The 22025-nt window shown below is 40.5% G+C and overlaps 1 protein-coding gene across 2 annotated transcripts in view; it reads right to left on the bottom strand.

Moving 5' to 3' along the window:
* Window positions 1-22025, bottom strand: part of cdc40 (cell division cycle 40 homolog (S. cerevisiae)) — a 135848-nt gene that overhangs the window by 60574 nt on the left and 53249 nt on the right. For both annotated transcript variants that reach the window (XM_080192903.1, XM_080192904.1), the window contains exons 5-9: window positions 19626-19765; window positions 17424-17520; window positions 14479-14618; window positions 3343-3417; window positions 1176-1221 (exon numbers count right to left, since the gene is read on the bottom strand). In XM_080192903.1, the coding sequence (XP_080049029.1) occupies window positions 1176-1221; window positions 3343-3417; window positions 14479-14618; window positions 17424-17520; window positions 19626-19765 (498 nt within the window). The remainder of the gene's footprint in view (window positions 1-1175; window positions 1222-3342; window positions 3418-14478; window positions 14619-17423; window positions 17521-19625; window positions 19766-22025) is intronic.

Genomic DNA, 22025 nt, shown 5'->3' with positions numbered 1-22025 from the left:
GGGCGCCGTACTTACGCAAGGGTATTTTGGCCTTGGAGGGAGTGCAGAGGAGGTTCACTAGGCTGATGCCGGAGTTGAGGGGGTTGAGCTATGAGGAGAGGCTGAATAAACTAGGCTTGTACTCGTTAGAGTTTAGAAGAATGAGGGGAGATCTCATTGAGACGTATAAGATGATGAATGGGATGGATAGGATAGAGGTGGAGAGACTCTTCCCGCTCAGAAAGGACAGTAGGACTAGGGGGCACAGCCTCAAGATAAAGGGGGAGCGGTTTAGAACGGAGTTGAGGAGGAACTTCTTCACTCAAAGGGTGGTGAATCTCTGGAATTCTCTGCCCGTTGAAGTGGTGGAGGCTGCCTCGCTAAATATTTTTAAGACGCAGGTTGATGGGTTTTTGATAAGAGAGGGGATTAAGGGTTATGGGGAGAGGGCGGGAATGTGGAACTGAGCCACGACAGATCAGCCATGATCTTATTGAATGGCGGGGCAGGCTCGAAGGGCTAGATGGCCTACTCTTGCTCCTATTTCTTATGTTCTTATGGAAAGTATCATTTCTTGAGCGTCATACAGGCAAAGCATACCGTTCATAGAGAAGGAAAGGAGTGAGTACAGAATGTAGTGTTACTGTCATAGGTAGGGTGTAGAGAAAGATCAAAAGAATGCTTTCTATGGTGCATCTGTAAAAATTGATAGAGTGATAGCAGAAATGCCAAATTTCCTTAGCCTCCTGTAAAAGTAGAGGCGTTGGTGGGCTTTCTCAACAATAGCGTTGGCATGGTGGGGGGACTAGGACCGGTTGTTGGTGATCTGCACACCTAGAAACCTGAAGATCTTCATTTCCACTTCGTCCCCGTTGATGTAGACAGGGGCAAGTTCTCCATGACACTTCCAAGAGACCTCTACGTCCCGCGAATGAATGAAAATTTACTTTTGCATTTAAACTGTTTTGAAATGTTATGTTTTTAACCTAGTATAACTAAGACTGCAAACATAGAAATACAAACTAGTAGACTGATAAAACAGTATAGGCTTTCCCCCTTTTAAGCTGTAGGGTACATTTGCTTAAAATTACAACTTTTAAATAAGCAACTGAAATTACCTGTGCACCTCCATACAATTGAGGATGACCAATTTTTCTTTACTATTCTCACTGCATTCAGAACAGAATTGCACTTACCAATAAACGTTCTAATGCACCGGCGGTCATTGTAAACTTCCCAAAGCTGTAAATGAAACATTTGATACAGGGTGAAAAGGGTATATTGATTCCCAATTCTCCTCCTGATCTCTCCAGGTTATAAATCTATTGCAGTTTAGAGGCGGACCTCCAAGCTTGAATTGGTGAGAACATTTAATTCATTATTGGAAAGCAAGGAGCGAACAACCTTGTCCTAACTATTCTCAGACACTCCCTCTGTGCTGAGATTCTGAAGGTGTTCTCACCAAATGGTCAAGATCAGATACTCTTGTAAATTAAGAATTCAAAAACTCAGCTGTAAAACAGCAGCTTGCACTCATGTAGCATTTTTAGTATAGTAAAACATTCAGGTTTTCTGTGAAATTTGCAACTGAATATCATGGTACATTTGATATGGTTAACCACACCCCTCTGTTAATGTACAGTTCCAAAACACTTTTTTTGCATGCTTCCTTTCCCAGCCAGCTCAGTGTAGCTATCATATTCTAAGCAAAGGCTTTCCTTCATCCCTACATAATCCCATTTTAATTTCCCCAAGGGTCCTTCACTGGCCTTTTTGTCAATGAACTATTCCTTTATAACACAATCTTGTAACTATATACGCTGGCGACCTAACTCTACTTCTCCACCACTTCCATTGATCCCACGAACAGCTCTGTGCTGTCAGGCTACCTGTTTGAAGTCACCATGAGCCAGAATTTGCTCTAACTGAACACCAGAAGACTGACAGCATTGAGTCCCTGCCAAACTCTGCTCCCTTGTAATTAACACCACCTTCTCCTTGGCCACTAAGTCTCAGCCGCACTCGTATACAAGCTGGAAGATTGTGTTTCATCTACAGAGAAGCTTCAGATCTCTTTTCAGCTATGTCTTGAAAAGATGGATATGATCTGCTTCTGTCCCTTAATGCAACTTAACACTTCCAAACTAGATTTCTTCAAAGTCCTCTATGCCAACCTCTTCACCTCCAAACACCCTGAATGATTCAAAAATCCACTATATTCAACAAAATCTGAACGATTTTGCATTCATCCTTCAACTGTGGTCCTTTGTGGACATAGACTGGTGCTTGTTCCCAAGGCGTCCAATTTAAGATCAGCCTGATCGCAAATGCTTTCGAGACCTCACCCCAAGATGTACTGGCATCGTCTTTTAGTCGCACATCTCTTAATCACATCCCAAGTATGGCTTTCCATTCCACCGTAACCAATTGATTCCTACTCTGTGTAATTCTTTCACAAAACCTCATCTATCCCTTTCTTTATATCATCACAACCTGCCACCCGAAACAAGCTTCTGTTGCCTTTCCCAACTTTATCACAATAGCTTGTTTTCCATTTATTTTCTTCTCTGTGAAGCAGCTTGGCACACTTCATGGTGTTAAATATATATATGTAAATGCAAAATGAGATTATTAATTTGGAATAAAGAAAAAATATTCAACTCTGCATGTTCAACTTTGCAGCCAATTTTAGGTGGTTTACTGAATTCCCCATTAATTAAGCGAGACTTTTTTTCAATAAACCTACATTAACGACCTAGTGACATATATCTTGACAGTTGCAGAAAACCGAAATGAAAACAGAATAAGTCCCCCGTGTAAAATTAAATAAGTTGACATTAACTGAAGCAGTCACAAGGGAGCTACTGCAATTGAATTTCGGTTTTAAAGTTCAAAGGAATAGCTCTTATGGTTTAGGCTGCCACCTAAATTTCTTAATTACACAGCTAACTTATAGTATACACAAAATTATTTCCGGTAATAAAATTCATATTAAATTCCTACAGAAACTTAACCCTTTAATGCGATTATCATAGTGAGGCATTTTACGGCATGCCAATACTGGCTAAAATGTATCTCAGCACTGAAATACTAATATAAGGTTACCACATGGATCAGACTTTATCAGTCAAAATTACATATAAACAGCATTAAAATGAGCAGGCAGGTGAAGCACTTACACTGAAAATAGTCTTTATTTGATTTTCAAGTGAAAAATAAATGTTCATGGCCCATATTCATGGTTGAAGGATGATATTTGAATCCATCAATTAGATTATTTTACTGTAATCACTCCCTAAACTTCATCTCTAACCTATTACACACTGGATAAATACCATCAGGAATTATGCAAAAAACTTTTACCTTGATTTTACAGTCCATGGAACAGGACAAAAGCAAGTGACCAGATATTGGAAACAATCGAATCGCACTGACACCCTGAAACAGAAAAGATTGAAAATTATTTTACTAGCAAAATCCAGCAAAACTAAAATTTTAAAAACTAGCAAGATTAGACTTTTCCTGTTTCTACAGATAGGATGTAATGGGAAATGTTCCTTAGTGTCAGGTTGATGTCAGAGTTTAGCTATACTGCAAGTTTACCAAGGGGCAGAATAGTTCTGTGAGTCTCCAGCATAATGTCTGGAATGAACAACTGCTGTGTCTAATAAAGTTTTTAATCTCACTTGGAATAAACAGAATTGACACCACGTGTACCTATGATGACACAGACATCAGGAGGATCATTATTAATTTGCATCCAACATCTGAAATTTTTTCAGATTCAATGGCACGTTCACTTCTTTAAGTGGATTCTCTAACCTTCCAGATGACACAAAACTAGGTGGAAGTTTCAGTTGCAAGGAAGATGCAAAGACGCTTAAAGGGATTTGGAGAGGATAAGTTAGTGGGCAAAAATTTGGCAGATGGAATACAGCAAGGAGAAACGTGAGGTTATCCACTCTGGCAGGAAGTGGACAGTATATCTTAAACAGTGAGAGGCTGTGAAGTGTGAATTTCAAAGGGACTTGGGTGTCCTTGTTCATGAGCTGTTGAAAGCTAACATACAGCTATAGCAAGCAATTAAGCAGACAAGTGGTATGTTTTCCTTTAATGGAGGGGAATTTGATAATAGGAGTAATGATGTCTTATTACAATTATTTAGAATCTTGGTGAGGCCGTATCTCTTTGTCTAAGAAAGGGTATATTTGTCAGAGGTAGTGGAAGGCTCACCAGATTAAATCCTGCCATGGCTGAATTGTTTTATGAAGACAGAGTGAGGAAACTGGTCCTGTACTCTATGGAGTTTAGAAGAATGAGTGGTGATCTCATTTAAACACACAAAATTATTACAGGGCTCGACAGGATAGATTCAGGAAGGATTTTTTTTACTTTATGCATCAGCCTGTTACATGGCACCTTGTTAAATGCCCTTTGGAAATCTAAATACATTACATCTACTGGTTCCCTCTATCTTTTCTCCCTATTACATCCTCAAAGAATTTGAGCAAGACTGCTCAAGACTGAGACTGATAGATTTCTATGTTAAAAACATCAAGGCATATGGGGATAATGCAAGAAAATGATGTTGAATTCTAAGATCAACCATGATCTCACAGAATGGTGGCCCAGGCTCGATAGGCTAAATTGTCTACCGGGGGATTAGTGGGGTAAACACGTGGGGCTACGAGGATAGGGCCTGAGTGGGATGCTCTTTTGGAGCGCTGATGCAGAAATGATGGGCCAAATGGCCTTCTTCTGTACTGTTGGGATTTTATGCTCCTATTTCTTCTTTTGTCATCACACTGCCAGTAATCCTCCTTATTTCATTTCACCTCTAACCCCAAGGAAAGTGCAATAAAGTAATGGGGCAAGTTACCAGTTAGGAAGCTGGTGAAGGAATATTAGTTTTGTTTTGGCAAGAATTATACTTTATTTATTCATAACACTGCACAGTCAACATGGTATCAATCTGACATAGAATATGGTTGCATTCCCTGGAATTAAGAAGATTAAAGTCTTCAAGATGTTAAGGGACACATATAGTTAGATGAGGAAAAACTTTTTCTGCTGGTTGGGAAGCCTCAGACTATACGTACCCATGCACGTGCATGGAAATCTTTAACTTTTTTCTGCAATAGGCAATTAATGCTAGATCAACAAAGTTTATATTCGAGTTTGACAGATTTAGTTAACCAAAGATTTTAAGAAATATGGGGCAAATATTCACTCTCTCCTCCACCAACACATGGTGGCAACAGTGTACACAATCTAAAAGATGCACTGCAGGAACACATCAAGACTCCTTCAATAACACATTCCAAACCACAACCACTACCATCTAGAAGGACAAAGGCAGCAGACACATAGGAACACCACCACCTGGAACTTCCTCTCCAAATCACTCACCATCCTGACTTAGAATTCTATCACTGTTCCTTCACTGACGCTGGGTCAAAATCCTGGCACTCCCTTTCCAACACTTCTGTGAGTGTACCCACACCACAGGGACTGCAACAATTCAAGAAGGCAACTCACCATCACCTTCTCAAGGGCAATTAAGGATAGGCATTAAATGCTGGCCTAGTCAGCAATGCCCACATCTCATGGATAATAAAAAAAAGGTGGGTAAATGGAGTTGAGTCACAGATCAGTCATGATCTCACTGAACGGTGGAACAGTTTCAAAGAGCTAAATTTCCTCGTCCTGTACATTTTGTCGCTTCATCTCTGGTTGAACATTAAAAAAAAACTTTTTTTCTCAATATTCAACATATCTCTAGCCAGCACACACAAATCATGGAAACCCTACAGTGCAGCAGGAGGCCATTTGGCCACCGGGTCTGCACCAACTGCAATCCTACCCAGGCCTTATTCCCGTAACTCCACTTATTTACCCTGCTAATCCATCCAACCTATGCATCCCAGACCACTAAGGGGCAATGTGGGACAATGTTGGATTGTGGGACGAAACCCACGCAGGCACTCCACACAGACATTGACCCAAGCTGGGAATTGAACCCAGGTCTCTCGTGCTGTGAGACAGCAGTGCTAACCACTATGCCATCATGCCACCCTAATGTATTTTTACTTACTTTAATTTAACAACTACTGCTGCAATCACGACTGGTGCAAGATTATTTACCTACCTGATGCACTTTGATACAGCTCAAAAGACAACGGTTAGAAACTACAGACCAAAAGCAAAGTTCTGAAACACTAGCCTGACAAGCCTAAGTTTATGATTGTAGGAAACTGTTTAAAAAGAGTCCCAATATATAAAGACTCAAATATTTAAAGCAATGGGAATTTTATTTGCTGGCTGGAGAGCAAGTCAGAGGCTTATGTCACCACTTTTAAGAAAGGCCTGCCACCTGTACGTAACTCTAATAGGGTTAACTACTGTGTTCCCGGTATGACAAGTCTACGCTTGTTGCTGTGTTAATACCAGTGGTATGAAATGAGGTCTTTGAGGGTCTCAATTAGTAGTGGGGTTTAATTGGGGTGGCGATGGGGGCCCCACTTTGTCCTCTTGCCATCAAACTTGCCATAAGGGTGGCCATTAAATTCTTCCCCTTAAAAAGAACAATGTTTGTTCCCTTTCTCCCACTTCCCAGGCTATGGATCAGTTGTGGATATTATGCATGCTGTGTTCTGATGTCATAGCAATTGTCTTCAATGCACTCTCTCTCTCTCTCACCCTGTGAAAGTGCTTGCTTGCCCTCTGCTATACTTTTCATCCAACACATTCCCTACACTCAGGAAAGAGGAGAACACATTGCATTTTGTTCTACCCTGCTAACTGGCAAGAATATCAGCTTGCTAAACAGTAGCGCATCGTCATCCAGCTCAAGTGACAAATATCAACTTAGAAAGACTAATGGGGTAGAATTTCTGGCACAAATCCAATCGCAATTTTCTCAGTCATTTTTTTAGAAAGGCAAGTTTTGCACTAGTTCTGGGAGGGACACGGCCTAAGCACATTGCCAAGCTCAGTTTCACAGAGATGAGGTGCCATTTTTAAAGGACGCCCCAATCTCAAAGTGAAATTGAAGACTCACCACCGCCCCCACAAACCCCACCCCAAACCCCATCTCCCTGCCATGGACATCAGGGACTTCGCCATCCCCTCTCTTGAAGGAATGTTACTTCACCATCTCAACAAAGATCACCAGCATGGGGAATTAGGACCCTCATAATGAGTCTCTCTTCATGACCCCCTTCATGCTCCCGCTCATGTCCCCTTTATGGCCCCCTTTCATGCTCCACCCTCCTGGCATTGCCCCAGCATCCTGGCAAAGTCTGCCTTGCAGTGCCAGGGTGACAGGTGACACTGCCATGCAGGCACTGCCCAGCCATGTTCCTGACTAGGGTTATATGGCATGGCCATAATGCCTGCTCTCTGGGAACTGAACCCAGGACCTTGGCATTATGAGTCAGCAGTGCTAACTACTGTGGCACCGTGCCAACCACAGTGAGGAAGAGGGAGAAAAAGAAAGGCAGAAGGTAATTTTGTTATATAAAGATAATAATGCCACGTTCAGATCAGGATCACTTTGGCAGTCTGCCTGACTGGGGATTATCGTCTATAGCTAAAGGCTGAGGGGATGAATGAGGTCAAAACAATATCATTGCCAAAACACACTGGACTATTCAAATTACATAACTGCCTCAAATAACCGTAGCTGGACAAATAGTGATATGTTAAACTGGTGAGTAAAATCAGACTGAAATGTACATTGTGCAATGTTTAATTTAACAGGCAACATAAAAAACCTTCAATTATCACCGAGTAAATACAACATTATGATGTGCAACACTAAACAGTATGGTATAGATAGCCCCAGGTTTTATTGCTATTTTGTACTAAATTATCTCTGCCACATCATTACTGAGGGCACACAATAGCCCACAGGCAAGGGAGACTAGCCAAATGTCTCATTCTTAACGGCTATCAACTGAGCTTTATTACAAGTCCATAGCAGACATTGAGGCAAAAATATATCAAGCTTAGCAATGGTGTCCTACAGTTAAACAAGTTATCAGCATTTGTTGCAAAGGCTCATTTTGCTAAGTGTGCATAGTGCAAGAAGAATACAGGCACAGCAACACAAAAAAATGAGTTGCCATCTTCAGCACAGCAAGAACAACAAAAAATAAATCAGAAGAATTAAGTTGGAAAGCTAAACTTTAGGAAGTATAGGCCCAAACTGCTCAATATCTCTTTGCAAGTCAAGCTCCTTGCAAAGGAGGATTTTTAAGGAGGTCTTTTTTGGTACTCAGCAGAAATATATTCTGATGGTAAAAAAGGACTGTAGGAGAAGGGATAAACAGCCGTGGTTATCTAAGGAAATAAAGGAGAGTATTAAATTAAAAGCTGATGTGTTCAGAGCGGCTAAAAATAGTGGGCAATTAGAAGATTGGGAAAGATTTAAAAATCAACAAAGAATGACTAAGGTGATAAAGAAAGGAAAGATAGAGTATGAAGCTAAACTAGCTCTAAATATGAAAAAATGACAGTAAAAGTTTTTACAAACATATAAAGAGGAGGAAACTGGCCAGAGTGAACATTGGACCCTTGGAAGATGAGATGGGGAATGTAGCAGTGGGCGATGAGGAAGTGGTTGAGGCTTTAAGTTTTTTGCCTCGGTCTTCACGGAGGAGGACACGAATAGTTTGCCGGATCTTAAAGATAGAAGGATGGTAGGAGATAACGGCCTTAATGTGGTAACTGTCACTAGAGAGGTAGTACTCAATAGACTAACAGGACTGAAGGTAGACAAGTCCCTGGGATCGGATGGAATGCATCCCAGGGTTCTGAAAGAAATGGCAGAGGTGATAGCAGATGCCTTAGTAATTATTTATCAAAATTCGCTGGACTCTGAGGAAGTGCCGGAAGATTGGAAAACGGCTAATGTTACGCCGCTGTTTAAAAAAAGTAGCAGACAAAAGGCAGGGAATTATAGGCCGGTTAGTTTAATGTCTGTAGTTGGAAAAATGCTAGAATCCGTCATCAAAGAAGAAATAGCGAGGCACCTAGAAAAGAATGGTTTGATCGAGCAGACGCAACACGGATTCGTTAAGGGGAAGTCGTGTTGGATGAATTTATTGGATTTCTATGAGGATGTGACTAGTGTGGTAGACAGAGGAGAACCGGTGGATATGGTGTTTTTAGATTTCCAAAAGGCGTTTGATAAGGTGCCTCGCAAAAGGTTGCTGCAGAAGGTTAGGGTGCACGGAGTTGGGGGCAAGGTATTAGCGTGGAGAGAGGATTGACTGTCTAATAGGAAGCAGAGAGTTGGAATCAATCAGTGCTATTCTGGTTGGCAGTTGGTGACCAGTGGAGTGCTGCAGGGATCGGTGCTGGAGCCTCAACTGTTTACCATTTACATAGATGATCTGGAGGAGGGGGCTGAGTGTAGGGTGACAAAATTTGCTGATGACACGAAGATGAGTGGAAAAGCAAATTGCGTGGAGAGTGTGCAAAGTCTGCAGAGAGATCTGGATAGGCTGAGCGAGTGGGCAAGGACCTGGCAGATGGAGTATAACGTTAGCAAGTGCGAGGTTATCCACTTTGGCAGAAATAATAGTAGGAGGGATTATTATTTAAAAGGCGAAAAGCTGCAACATGCTACGGTGCAGAGGGACCTGGGGGTCCTTGTGCATGAATCGCAAAAACCCAGTCTGCAGGTGCAGCAGGTGATCAAGAAGTTGAATGGAATGTTGGCCTTTATAGCGAGAGGGATAGAATATAAAAGTAGGGAGGTCTTGCTGCAACTGTACAGGGTACTAGTGAGGCCGCAGCTGGAGTACTGTGTGCAGCTATGGTCGCTGCACTTGCGGAAGGATATATTGGCCTTGGAGGGAGTGCAGAGAAGGTTCACTAGGCTGATACCGGAGATGAGGGGGCTAGCCTATGAAGAGAGAGTGAATAGAGTTTAGAAGGCTGAGGGGGGATCTTATAAAGACGTACAAGATAATGAAGGGGATAGATAGGGTAGAGGTAGAGAGATTCTTCCCGCTTAGAAAGGATAGCAGGACTAGAGGGCACAGCCTCAAGACAAGGGGGGTGGGGGGGGGGGGGGAGCAGTTTAGAACAGAGTTGAGGAAGAACTTCTTCACTCAAAGGGTGGTGAATCTCTGGAATTCTCTGCCCGTTGAAGTGGTGGAGGCTACCTTGCTGAATATATTTAAGTCACGGGTAGACAGGTTTCTGATAGACAGGGGAATTAAGGGTTGTGGGGAGAAAGTGGGAAAGTGGAGCTGATCCACTTTAGATCAGCCATGATCTTATTGAATGGCGGGGCAGGCTTGAAGGGCTAGATGGCCTACTCCTGCTCCTATTTCTTATGTTCTTATTATGTTCCTCATCGCTGGAATCAATCTTGCGAACTTCCTCTGAACCGCCTCCAATGCAACTACATCCTTCCTCAAGTAAGGAGACCAAAACTGTATACAATATTCGAAGTGTTTGTACAGTAGCAACAACATTTCCTTACTTTTATATTCTATTCCTTCCACGACAAATTCCAAGATTCTATTTGTTTTCCTTATTACTGCTGTACTTGCATGCTAATTTTCTGCGATTCATGCATGAGAATAGCCAGCTCCCACTGCACTGAAGCACTATGAAATTTCTCTTCCTTTGGATAATAAATTTCCTTTGTATTTTTCCTATCAAAATGGATAACCTCACGCTTATCCACATTAAACCACATCTGCCAAATTTTTACCCATTTACTTAACCTATCCATATAAGAACATAAGAACTAGGAGCAGGAGTAGGTCATCTGGCCTCTTGAGTCTGCTCCACCTTCAACAAGATCATGCCGGATCTTTTTGTGGATTTGGCTCCACTTATTCGCCCACTCACCATAACCCTTAATTTCTTTACTGTTCAAAAATGTATCTATCCTTGCCTTAAAAACATTCAATGAGGTATCCTGAACTGCTTCATTGGGCAGGGAATTCCACAGATTCACAACCTTTTCTGTGAAAAAGTTCCTCCTCAACTCAGTCCTAAATATGCTCCCCCTTATTCTGAGGCAATACCCCCTCATTTTAGTTTCAGCTGTCAGTAGAAACAACTTCCCTGCTTCTACCTTATCTATTCCCTTCATAATCTTATATGTTTCTATGAGATCTCCCCTCATTCTTCTGAATTCCAATGAGTATAGCCCCAGTCTACTCAGTCTCTCCTCTTAAGCCAACCCTCTCAACTCAGGAATCAACCCAGTGAATCTCCTTTGCACCCCCTCCAGTGCCAGCATAGCTTTTCTCAAGGAAGGAGACCAAAACTGTACTCAGTACAGTTTTGGTCTCCTTACAAATACATTTGGTCTCTTTATAAATATCCATTTGTAAACTTCTTCTTTCATTATTGCACCTTACAATCTCACCTATTTCAGTGTCATCTGCAAATTTGGCTATGGTACTTACAACCCCTTATCGAAGTCATTAATATAGATTGTAAATAGTTGGGGCCAGAGGACTGAACCCTGTGGCACCCCACTAGTTACATCTTGCCAACCTGAAGACTCATTTAACTCGACTCTCTGCTATCTGTTGGCTCGCCAATCCTCTATCCAAACTAACACATTACCCCTAATCCCATATGAACTAACCTTTTGTGTGGCACCTTATCAAACATCTTCTGGAAGTCCAAATATGCTACATCTACAGGACTGCTTGTAATATCTTCGAAGAACTCAAGCTAATTAGTCAAAAATGATTCACCCTTTATAAAACCATGCAGGCTCTGACGGATTGCATTTTGACTTTCTAAGTGCGCTGTTATTACTTCCTTTATAATGGGTTGTAACAATTTCCCAACAACAGATTTTAAACTAATTAACCTAGAGTTTCCTACATTTTGCCTCCCTCTCTTTTTAAATTAGGGTTTTACATTAGCATTTTTCCAATCCACTGGAACCATTCCTGCTTCAAGGGAATTTTAGAATACTTTAACCAATGAATCCACTATCTCCAATGCTACTTCCTTTAAGATCCTAGGGTGTCGGCCATCAGGCCCGGGGGACTTGTCTGTCTTCGATTCCAATAGTTCATTCAGTATCTTTTCCCTAGTGATGATGATAGTTCTAAATTTCTCCCGTTCTCTAATCTCTGCATTTTCTGTTACTATTAGGATAATACTTGCGTCCTCCACCATGAAAACTGACCTCTGTTTGTAGTATATATAAATCATCTGGAGAAAAACGTAGGAAGCCTGGTTAGTAAGTTTGTGGATGGCACGAGGGTTGGTGGAATTGCTGATAGTGCCAGGGATTGTCAGAGGATACAACAAGATATAGATAGATTGGAGGCGAGTGCTCAGAAATGGCAGATGGAGCTTAATCTGGACAAATGCAAGGTGATGCATTTTGGAGCATCAAATTTAGGTGTGAATTATACTGCAAATGGCAGAACCCTTTGTAACATTAACATAGAGGGATCTGGGTATGCAGGTTCACAGTGCCCTAGAAGTGGAAACACAGGTGGCCAAGATGATTAAGAAAGCATATGGCATGCTTGCCTTCATTAGCCAGGGCACTGAGTACAAGAGTTTGGAAATCATGTTAGAGCTATATAAAAGCTAAATTAGGCCACATTTGAAGTACTGTGTGCAATTCTGGTCACCACACTACCAGAAGGACGTAGAAGCTTTGGCGAGTGCAAAGAAGGTTCACCAGGATGTTACCTGGTCTCAACAGTGTGGGCTATGAGGTTGAATAAACCAGGATTGTTTCCACTGGAAAGACAGAGGCTGAAGGAAGACCTGATAGAGATCTACAAATGATCAGAGGCTTTTTCCTAGGGTGGAAGTATCAATTACAAGGACGCACGGGGGTTGGGGGGGGAGGAGGAGAAGACAGAGAGAGTTGAAGGGAGATGTGCAGGGGGAGTTTTTCACACAGAGTGGTGGGTGCTTGGAACGCGATGCCAGAGGACGTGGTGGAAGCAGCATTCAAGAGTCATCTGGATGAGTACATGAATAGGGAGGGAAGAGGGGGATATAGACTGACTAAGGGCAGAAGGTTTTTTCCCCCCAAGTTTAATTGACATCTTAATTGACACAGGCTTGAAGGGCCAAAGGGCCTGTTCCTGTGCTGTTCTTTTTTTCATTTTGTCCTTGCAAGTTCCTCTCCAGCCCAGAGCAGATGTCCCAAACCCTGGCACCGGTCAGGCAACACAGCTTTCAAGACTCTCTACAAAGTACATAGTCTATTCCCCTGACTATAAAGGAACAAAATGTAAGATATAGGCATGTCTGCAAATAAATGAGGAAAAAATCCATATTTGACTCATTGCTACATCACCGTTGAAGTGAAGGTAAGAGTAAAAGAGATGTTTATGTAGGTCCTCTATCCTTACTTGTTAGTACCATAAATACAAGTCAAAGTTGCAGCAAGCCTGAAGGGACTGACCCAGTTTCAAGTCACAACTGAACATGAATGCAAATGCTCCACAGAAGTTGCAGATGGCCTTGCAATAGATAACAGAGCACTTTATTGCCATTCCTCTGCTCAGATCCTAAGAGTACAGTTCCTATCATTGCCATCTAGGTGTACCAATGCTGGCAGAAATACTTTTGTGACTACTTGATTAGTGCAGATAATCAAACTGTTGGCATGGTGTGGCCATGCAAGCATGACATAGTGTTACACAGGCGCTTAAAGGAAGCATCCAACATGAAGGTTAGTCAAGCATTAACATAGCATAGTAATACCACTGGGTCTGCTGTCTCATTACTGGGAATATGAGCTTATTACTGTACTAAATGTCTGCCAAAGTGAGGAAGGTTCACTTTAATCTGAGGATGCACATCTCTCATGTAGCCTAATCTGCCCAGAATCCCACTTCTGGCCCTCTTCCAAACTTGTCAGGCAAAGCGATTCAATTGGCAGTTAATTAGTGGCAGTAATAGCACCAGGAAGAAAAGAGTTACAATAGTTAATTCATCAAAACTCAAGGGCGGGATTTCCCAGTCCCATCTGTTGCCAGGATTGTCCGGTCCCACTGAAAGTCAATTGGACAGGGCTGCTGAATTTCCTGCGGCAGTCCCATCACAACAGGGCCACAAAACCTGGCCTGAGTTTCAACAGATGAATCAAATAAGATAAAAGGTTACGGAAATGATAGAAATATACTTATCTTTATATTATAGAAATTTAACTAGGCATGGTGGTGCAGTGCTACTTCATAGTTCCAGGGACCTAGGTTCAACTGGGGTGTGTGCGTGTGTGAGAGTGTGTGTGTGTGTGTGTGTGTGTGTGTGTGTGTATATATATATATGTATGTGCTCTGTGATAGCTCAGGGCCTACCGTATTTATTGCCTAATGTCTGTCAGGACAGACTCTGACTCCCGGGGCAACATGGATAAGTTGGGCCAAAGGGCCTCTTTTCATGCTGTAAACGTTTATGACTCTAAATTGGAGTAACCGGTTAATGAAAGTGCAAGTGAAGGTAACAGATATACAAGGCAAAAATTTGAAATTATACCTTTGTATGTCCAGTCCACACATGCATCTGCTTCTTGGGAAGATAACATTTCTCAGGTGGTTGACCAGATCGTAAATTGATTCCAAGATCCTGAGGAATGTGAAGGTATGACCTTCCTTGGTAGTCATACATATCTTTGACTATAAAGAGATAACACAAACCTTTTTAATGTCTTACTCAATGATCAATCACAAGCTTATCAGAAAGTTAAGACAAATTCTTTTCAAATGTAGGTCATCACAAAATTTCCTCACAAGGTAAACCGTGTATAATAATAAACAATGCTGTGTAACACATTAAATGAATAGCTTACCAAAAATGACCATGTTAACATGCAATTCTGAAAAATGGAATTTGAATGTCTGATTTAAAAGCACGTGCAAAAACTTACTCTTTGTAAATTTAAAACGTGGAACTTAAGAACGATTCATCGAATGAGTACAAAGCTGATATGGAGTCACTGTTTATTCTATACTAGAATACATTCCACTTTCCCATATACACTCATTAAAAAGCTGTTTCCCTACTGTACTACAATTCTATAAATTATTTTCTATTCAACTCTGCAGCTTTTCACAAAATGGCCGTATTCTCACCAAATGTAAATATACTTCTTAGTTTCTCTGCAGCATTAATATTTCAGACCCCTAGATGCCAATTGTTATGGAGTTAGTTAAAAGTAACAGCAAGGCAACAGAATAAAAATGAAAGGAGGATAAAACACAAGTCTCCAAGAACTGGGTCAGGGTCTGGCCTTACCACCTCTGGGATCTAGATTCAAATCCAGGCCAAACTGATGAGATGAATGACTGCTTTTCCTGTTGAGTGTATGGCCCTTGTGAAATGAGTAAGGGCAGACTCATCTGATGTAAAGTGTGGCAAGTGCCTACAGTACAAAACTGTTCCTAATCTGACTCAGAGAGGCCAAAGGGCAGTTGGTGTAGGAATGGGAAAAACTATCACACAGATGCAGTGGGAAATGTTTTTTCGAAATTAGGGGATGATGAATGCTGTTAAAGCAGAATTGAAAGCTCTAGTCTGTACCTGTGTGATATAGTTGATTTGCGAGTGATTAATGCTGAAACTGATACCTCAAATGAAAGAGTTTCATTCCCTCTCACTAACATCCATCACCAAATAAGCACAGTCTCTCATTGCTCTTCAGGAACTGTTTTTAGAAACATAAAAAGAATCTACCAGGGTTAGTTGTTAAACATCAGTAAATGCAAGAATGTTTAAAAAAAGCAGCTGGTACTTATAAGTTGTCAAAAGTTCCCAAAGATCTTCCTCAGTAATTCTGATCTCAAACCAGGTGTCACAAATCCTTTGCGTCCTTGTATCCTTAACTTCAATGGCAGGCAGCCAGATGTTATTCTATGTTTGGAATTAACAATTACATTGGTCGGAAATTTATGAGCCCACCAGCCAGGGAATCAGAGTGGACGAGGGGTGGGCAATGAAATGTCCGTTGAGCTCAGGTGGGATTTTATGGTTTTGGAAAGAGCAAGGCCATCAAATCCTGCCCATTGATTCTGGTTTCTCATCATTTACAGTTTTAATTCCAATTTTACAGTTTCTAATATTTAAATCAACACAATTGTGTGATTTGAGCTTCCAGGCTCCAATACGCCATCTTTTCTTTGAATCAGGTTTATGTTCACTATACCAATGGTAAATCTCAGTAGAATTTCCCTCACTTGCAAAGTGGGGCAGCGTGCATAAAATGTTTAAATGCTGCAACACCATACCCTCCCCATCCAGAACAGAATGATCGCATGGTCATCAGTACAAAGCACAAAAAGGGGAGAAAAATAAATGAGAATTATTATAAAGGAAGAAAGTAAATCATGAGTTAATAAGAGACAATACTTCTGCGTTTACATTAAGAAATATCCATCATATCACCCCAATTAAAAAATATATTGCCATTTCTTCACTGTTGCTGGATCAAAATCCTGCAACTCCCTCCCAACTGCACTGTGGATGCACCACATGGACTGCATGGGGTTCAAGAAAGCAGCTCACCATCATCTTCTCTGAAGTAATTAAGGTTGGGCAATAAATATTGTCTTTGCCATAGACAACCACATCCCATGAACAAAGAAGAAAGAAAGTGACCTGATTTTCTGCTGCATCATTATTCTTTGACCTTGCCTTCACATATGGCCTTTCTACTCACGTAGTCTCAATCACAGGGAAGGTCATCTTTGATCACTTCCTTATTTCCTTCTGCTACTCAGATCCTCCTTCCCAGCCTATTTCTTTCTGTGCCCGCTTCAGGAATAAAAGCTCTCCCTCAGATCACTTACCAATGGCATTTTCAAATTCCCCAACTGCTTAGCATTTGGTCCTCCATTTGCTCCAATATTTCTCTCCCACCCTGTTACAAACTCCATCTCCAGTCTCATGTTACTATGATCCCAACTCAGCCTTCTCAACTTGTCTGCAGCCTTCATGGAGTGAGAATGCTTTGACATGCTCCCATTCTCAGTCATAGCCAGGGAATTTCCTGCAATTATTTCTCTTTCCAACCCACACCTTTACCTCTAGTTCCACCAAGGAATTCTCACACTTCCCTCCTATTTTTCATCTACCTTTCTGATACATTTTTGGTCACATGTCTGAATATCTAATATGGTTCAGTGTTAAACTTTGCCTGAAGTATCTTGGGGTGTTTTAATATATTAAAGGCCCACAATCGTATTGAATGGCAGAGCAGACTTGAAGGGCTAATTGACCCACGCACGCTCCTATGTTTGATGTTCTATATAGATGGAAGTTACTGTTGAGGAATTCAATTAGCCTATCTTTTTCACTGAAGAGAACCGAATGCATGTGTAATTATTAACAATAACATGGTGTTAATATGAAGCACCTGTCAGTTCCTCCATTCCTTAAGGTCAGATTTGCCACAAAAATACAAACAAATAAAATAGATGCATTACGGTGAAGGATTGTTTTCTCTTCTGCCGGTTTCTCATCTTCTTGTTTGCCTTTCTTCTGTCTTTTTGCTATAATCTCATCGAGTTCTTTCTGTTCTTCCTGCAGAAATAACCAAGTTGTCCATATTACAAGTGTTCTACAGTAAAAAAATGGGATTGTGAACTGTCCTGACAATTAACTGAGTTACACTGATTCAATGCTCTGCAGAGAATCAGGGATGACTGGAAATCTAATAATAATAATCTAATTATAGACAACAGATGACACACAAAATGCTAGAACAAAGGCCAAATGATTTAGAATTCACATCCAAATCCCAAGAACAAATAACTGTTTAAAACTATTTTAAAGTTTTTAAGTGCAATGTGAATTTTCTGCAATAGCTCTCTAATGGTCTATTTATAATTGGAAGTAGGTGCCAGTGAAGAAGACTGATTAACACTGCATGCTACATTGTTTATAGTGAGGATAGGGAGGCCTTGTGATGCAGTGAAAGCGCCCCTACTGCTAGACCCAGTACTCTGGGTTCAAGTCCAATGCCAGGAATTGTTGGCCACGGAAGGAATGTTCGTGTAATCACCTTGGGAATCCTTCCACTACTATTCCACAGAGAAAGAAAGCATGGGTGCGAAGATAAGCTAAAATAAATAAATAGTGAGGATGAAATGAATACTTCCTCCAGTCCTTATCAGAGTAAGCAGAGAAAGCATCATTACTATTTTATGCATGTTTTCTAAGGCCAACATATAACTTGCCTCCGAGATATCTTCATTTGGACATTAACTGGTTACCGAAAGGAGACTTCCATTCCTTACAACCAGCTATTTTTTGATTCCAGTAAAGCGCTTAACAGAGACTAAAGAAGCAATATGGTATTTCAGAGAAGTGGAGAAGGGTGTTTCATCATGAATGCGTGGATCAAGCCATTCTAGGAACCGTATTTTGAAGTACCTTTTCCCAGCTGATGTCACTACTCAATGCTTATTGGGTTTATTTAAAGAAAATTATGAAGCAAAGGCAAAAGACAATATCCAGAAAGTACATTAGGGAGCACTATCATGAACAAGGAATAGTTATGAGTCCATTTTCCCATATTGGTAACATTATGTTACACATCACCTTCAGGAACATATCTTACATTATTGCTGCAGTTTGCATTTGAATACAAGAAATTACACATAATACGACAATACTGGACTTTATAAGTCACTGTCAACAGACGTTGCACAAATTCAAGTTCAGAAAGATGTGCTAATAGTCTATTACATCTATGTTATGCAAGCTCTTATTTTAATAAAGCTATGCTATGGTTATTCGTAAATAAATTTAGCAAGTTGACATTTACACTCTTCTGTCAAAATAAAATTCTACCTGCTATTTTACAAGAAACATTCACACCTCTTTAACAGGCCAGATATTTTTGAGCACAGTAGGGACAATGTGTGCATTTTCTGCGGCTTGTGTAGACTGTGTAAAGATTTGTGACAGAATGCAGCAATTCAAAGCAAAGTTTTGAATGCCCATTAGTAAGTGGCAGGACATTTGCCATTTGCTTTCAGACAAATCAATTTGTGCACTTTTTTTTAAACTGCTACATGATCACATAATTGAGATTGTCACTCAGGATCTTTCCCCATATGGCAAGTGATCTGTGATTGTGTATTTCACTGCACAGAAGGGAAAACTGCTGGAGGAAGCTGATCTGAGTCAGACATTGTCCAAAGCCCCCCCTAATGGTCAAAACAAAAGCAGCAGGGCACATGACTACTCTGAGCAGTGAAGCTATATATACACATTCAAATGACATTAAACTTTCCCTGAAAAAGCATTTTAAAATTAACTGTCTGGTTAAATTAATTCCAGAACATCATGAAGTGTAGAATGCCACAAATATTTTGCCAACCATTCACATAATGCAGACCTGACTCTCAACAAATACTGACAGGTTCAGCTTTATATGTAGAGCTGTCAGTTAATGTTGTTTGGCAAGATATTCTCATTCCACATGTACTTCAGTTGGAAAACAATGAACTTTTCTAACTCACAAAAAGCAGTTGTCAAGTTTCATTGTTGATTGATAACAAAAAGCAACTTCAGCTTTTTAGACAGTTGAGTTTTTGTATGTTTTACTGAACAACATGTAAATCTTAAATTCATCTAACTTATCCTTCTGTGCAAAGGGTAAAATAAATAAATTAACTGACCTCTGAAGGTTTAGCCACATCCTTTTCATCCACATATTTTGCCCAAGGCCCCTGAAAACCATCAATATTTGCTGGGTCAGGTTCTTTTAATTTCTTTCGTTTTTCTGTTTTCTTTTTGCCAGACTCAAACACTGTAAGCCCTGCACGAGTTTAAATAAATATAAAAGGCAAGTTAGCACATACCAGTCTAGGCAAAGCAAATCCATATCAACTAGCATGGGCTTTCTAAAATGGCACATGACCTTCAGCAGTGTTTCAAATTCATTGTTATGCAAGTACAAAGTAAGGATTAAAGCAGAGTTACACATCATCAGCAAATCAAAGCTAATAAAAACGGCAATCATTTCATCGCATGCCAATTCCCATTGAAATAAATGGCATCAAGTAGAACAGAGACAGATCCAGATCCATCAACAGACAACCTTTTTAGTTAGGATGTGGTAGGTCTCTGAAGGTGCTCCCCTCAGCCAGAAGATCATCAGCTTTCTGGAAGTTTTTGTAAAGGATGCTTTAGAAGTAAAGTACTTCCTTCCCTGTGACAATGAATCCCTTTTAAAGCAGTACTGAATAGCACAAATTATTTGCGAGTTTGCAACATTGAGTTTGCAGCACAGTACTGGATGCCCCCTGCTTGTCAGCAAATAAACTACAGTTAAATATTACAGCATTAATATTTCATCCAGTCATAAAGCTTGAGCAATTCCCTGCCACATATCTAAACAAGGTCTTTAGTCTAGATATAACATTTTGTGACTATGCCATGAAAGGTATATCACTCAACATAAAGCATTTAGTAGTGCGCTAGCAGATGTAGTATCATTCCTTCTGCGAAATGCACTCAAGGTGCCAGTGTATACACAGGACTTTAGGTTAATATGTTAGTATTGCACAGGGAAATTAATTAAGTATTTTCCCAGCAGCATCAATGACACCAAAACCAAACATCTTAACACTACGCTAAAAGAAAGAACTCGGAACTCAGCAACTGCTGAGGGGGGGGTTGCTTTTTCTGGTTTCGCCAGTCTTCTCCTGATCTCATATTCACACTTCTTTGCCTCTAGCTAGCTCATGTTCCTAAATAGTTTTGTTTTGGTTTTCATTTCTGTCACTTATGGACTAATTATGCTGCTATTTGCAGACTTCTCACTTCCACAGCATTCTGATTTGTCAATGATAGCATGAACACTCTAGATTCTTTGCGAAGTCAAGTGAAGGTTGTTCTGATAGTGATCATTAGGTCCTTTCTCGAAATCTACTTGCATAGAACTAGGAATGTACTCAAATGAAATACAAAAAATAGCCATTTTTCTTGTTAATTTAAGAAACAGTTGTTTGTGATGAGAAAGGCTTCTAAACACTGTGAACAAGCTGCAGATGATCTTTTAGGAGTGTACTTTAATTTTAAAAATTGCATGCTTCTTCCAAGGAATGTTTTAAAGAGACTAAATCATTGTCATGAGGTTAAAGGTCTGGCATGCTTTCCCTGTCAGCTAATTAATGCAAGGGTCCACCACTCCCAGGTCAAGTATAGCATGTCCCTAGTTCAATAAAGTGGCTTGGTTACAACTTGGATGAGCATCCCTTACTGCATCAATGTGACCTTTAGTTTTCCATTGCCCATGTTAGCTACAGTAAAACTGTCAATTTCATACAATATGTAGAATCTGGGCTGCATTCGACCCAAATTTCAGAATTAAAATGCCTATGTCCACTAACCACAAGATTCTGTTCTCTCCTTGTACTGGGTTTTTATTAAACTTTTCAAATAGGTTTTGGTGATTACCCCATACTTGTTGAATGTGATGCAAGCCAACTCCATGCTGTCTGCTCAGTGCTATGATGCAGCTTTCGGCCGATGCCAACTCACTGCTGAGTGATTGCTTGAGTCAGCACGAGGCCCAGAATTGTGATAGGCCAGCACCAGTTAAAGCCAGCGTGTATTTCTGAAAGGCTGGAGTTGTGTGTGTTGGAATTTAGGTGGGGAAAATACTGGGAACTCACTCTGATGCAGAAGAATGGTACAACATAGGAAAGAATGTTCTTGGTTGAGGAAATTCAAAGAAATGATACATCCACAGGTCTGCAGATATGGGTGAATTAAGATGCAGGGATCATCCCAAAACAGTCACAGCAAAATAAAACTCAAGGATTCTGAGGAAAATGTGCAAAAAACACTTGAAGTGTATTATGTCAATGTTAGGGGCTTGGAGCAATTCTATTATCCTGTCATTCACGTCAATGCAGACCAGGATCCTTCCACAGTGTTTGAATACATTGAAAGCTGTACTGTCAAAACACACAAATGTCTTTGTTTGGTGAAACATTGTAGATAAGACACTTCGTGCAAAGTATTTTCTACATATTCTGCATATTTAAATCCTACTAATAGTCATTTACTTA

The sequence above is a fragment of the Carcharhinus amblyrhynchos genome, chromosome 7 (assembly GCF_965287045.1).
Source record: "Carcharhinus amblyrhynchos chromosome 7, sCarAmb.v2.hapA, whole genome shotgun sequence".
NCBI classification, from domain to species: Eukaryota; Metazoa; Chordata; class Chondrichthyes; order Carcharhiniformes; family Carcharhinidae; genus Carcharhinus; species Carcharhinus amblyrhynchos.
This window is presented reverse-complemented; position numbering and strand designations above follow the sequence as displayed.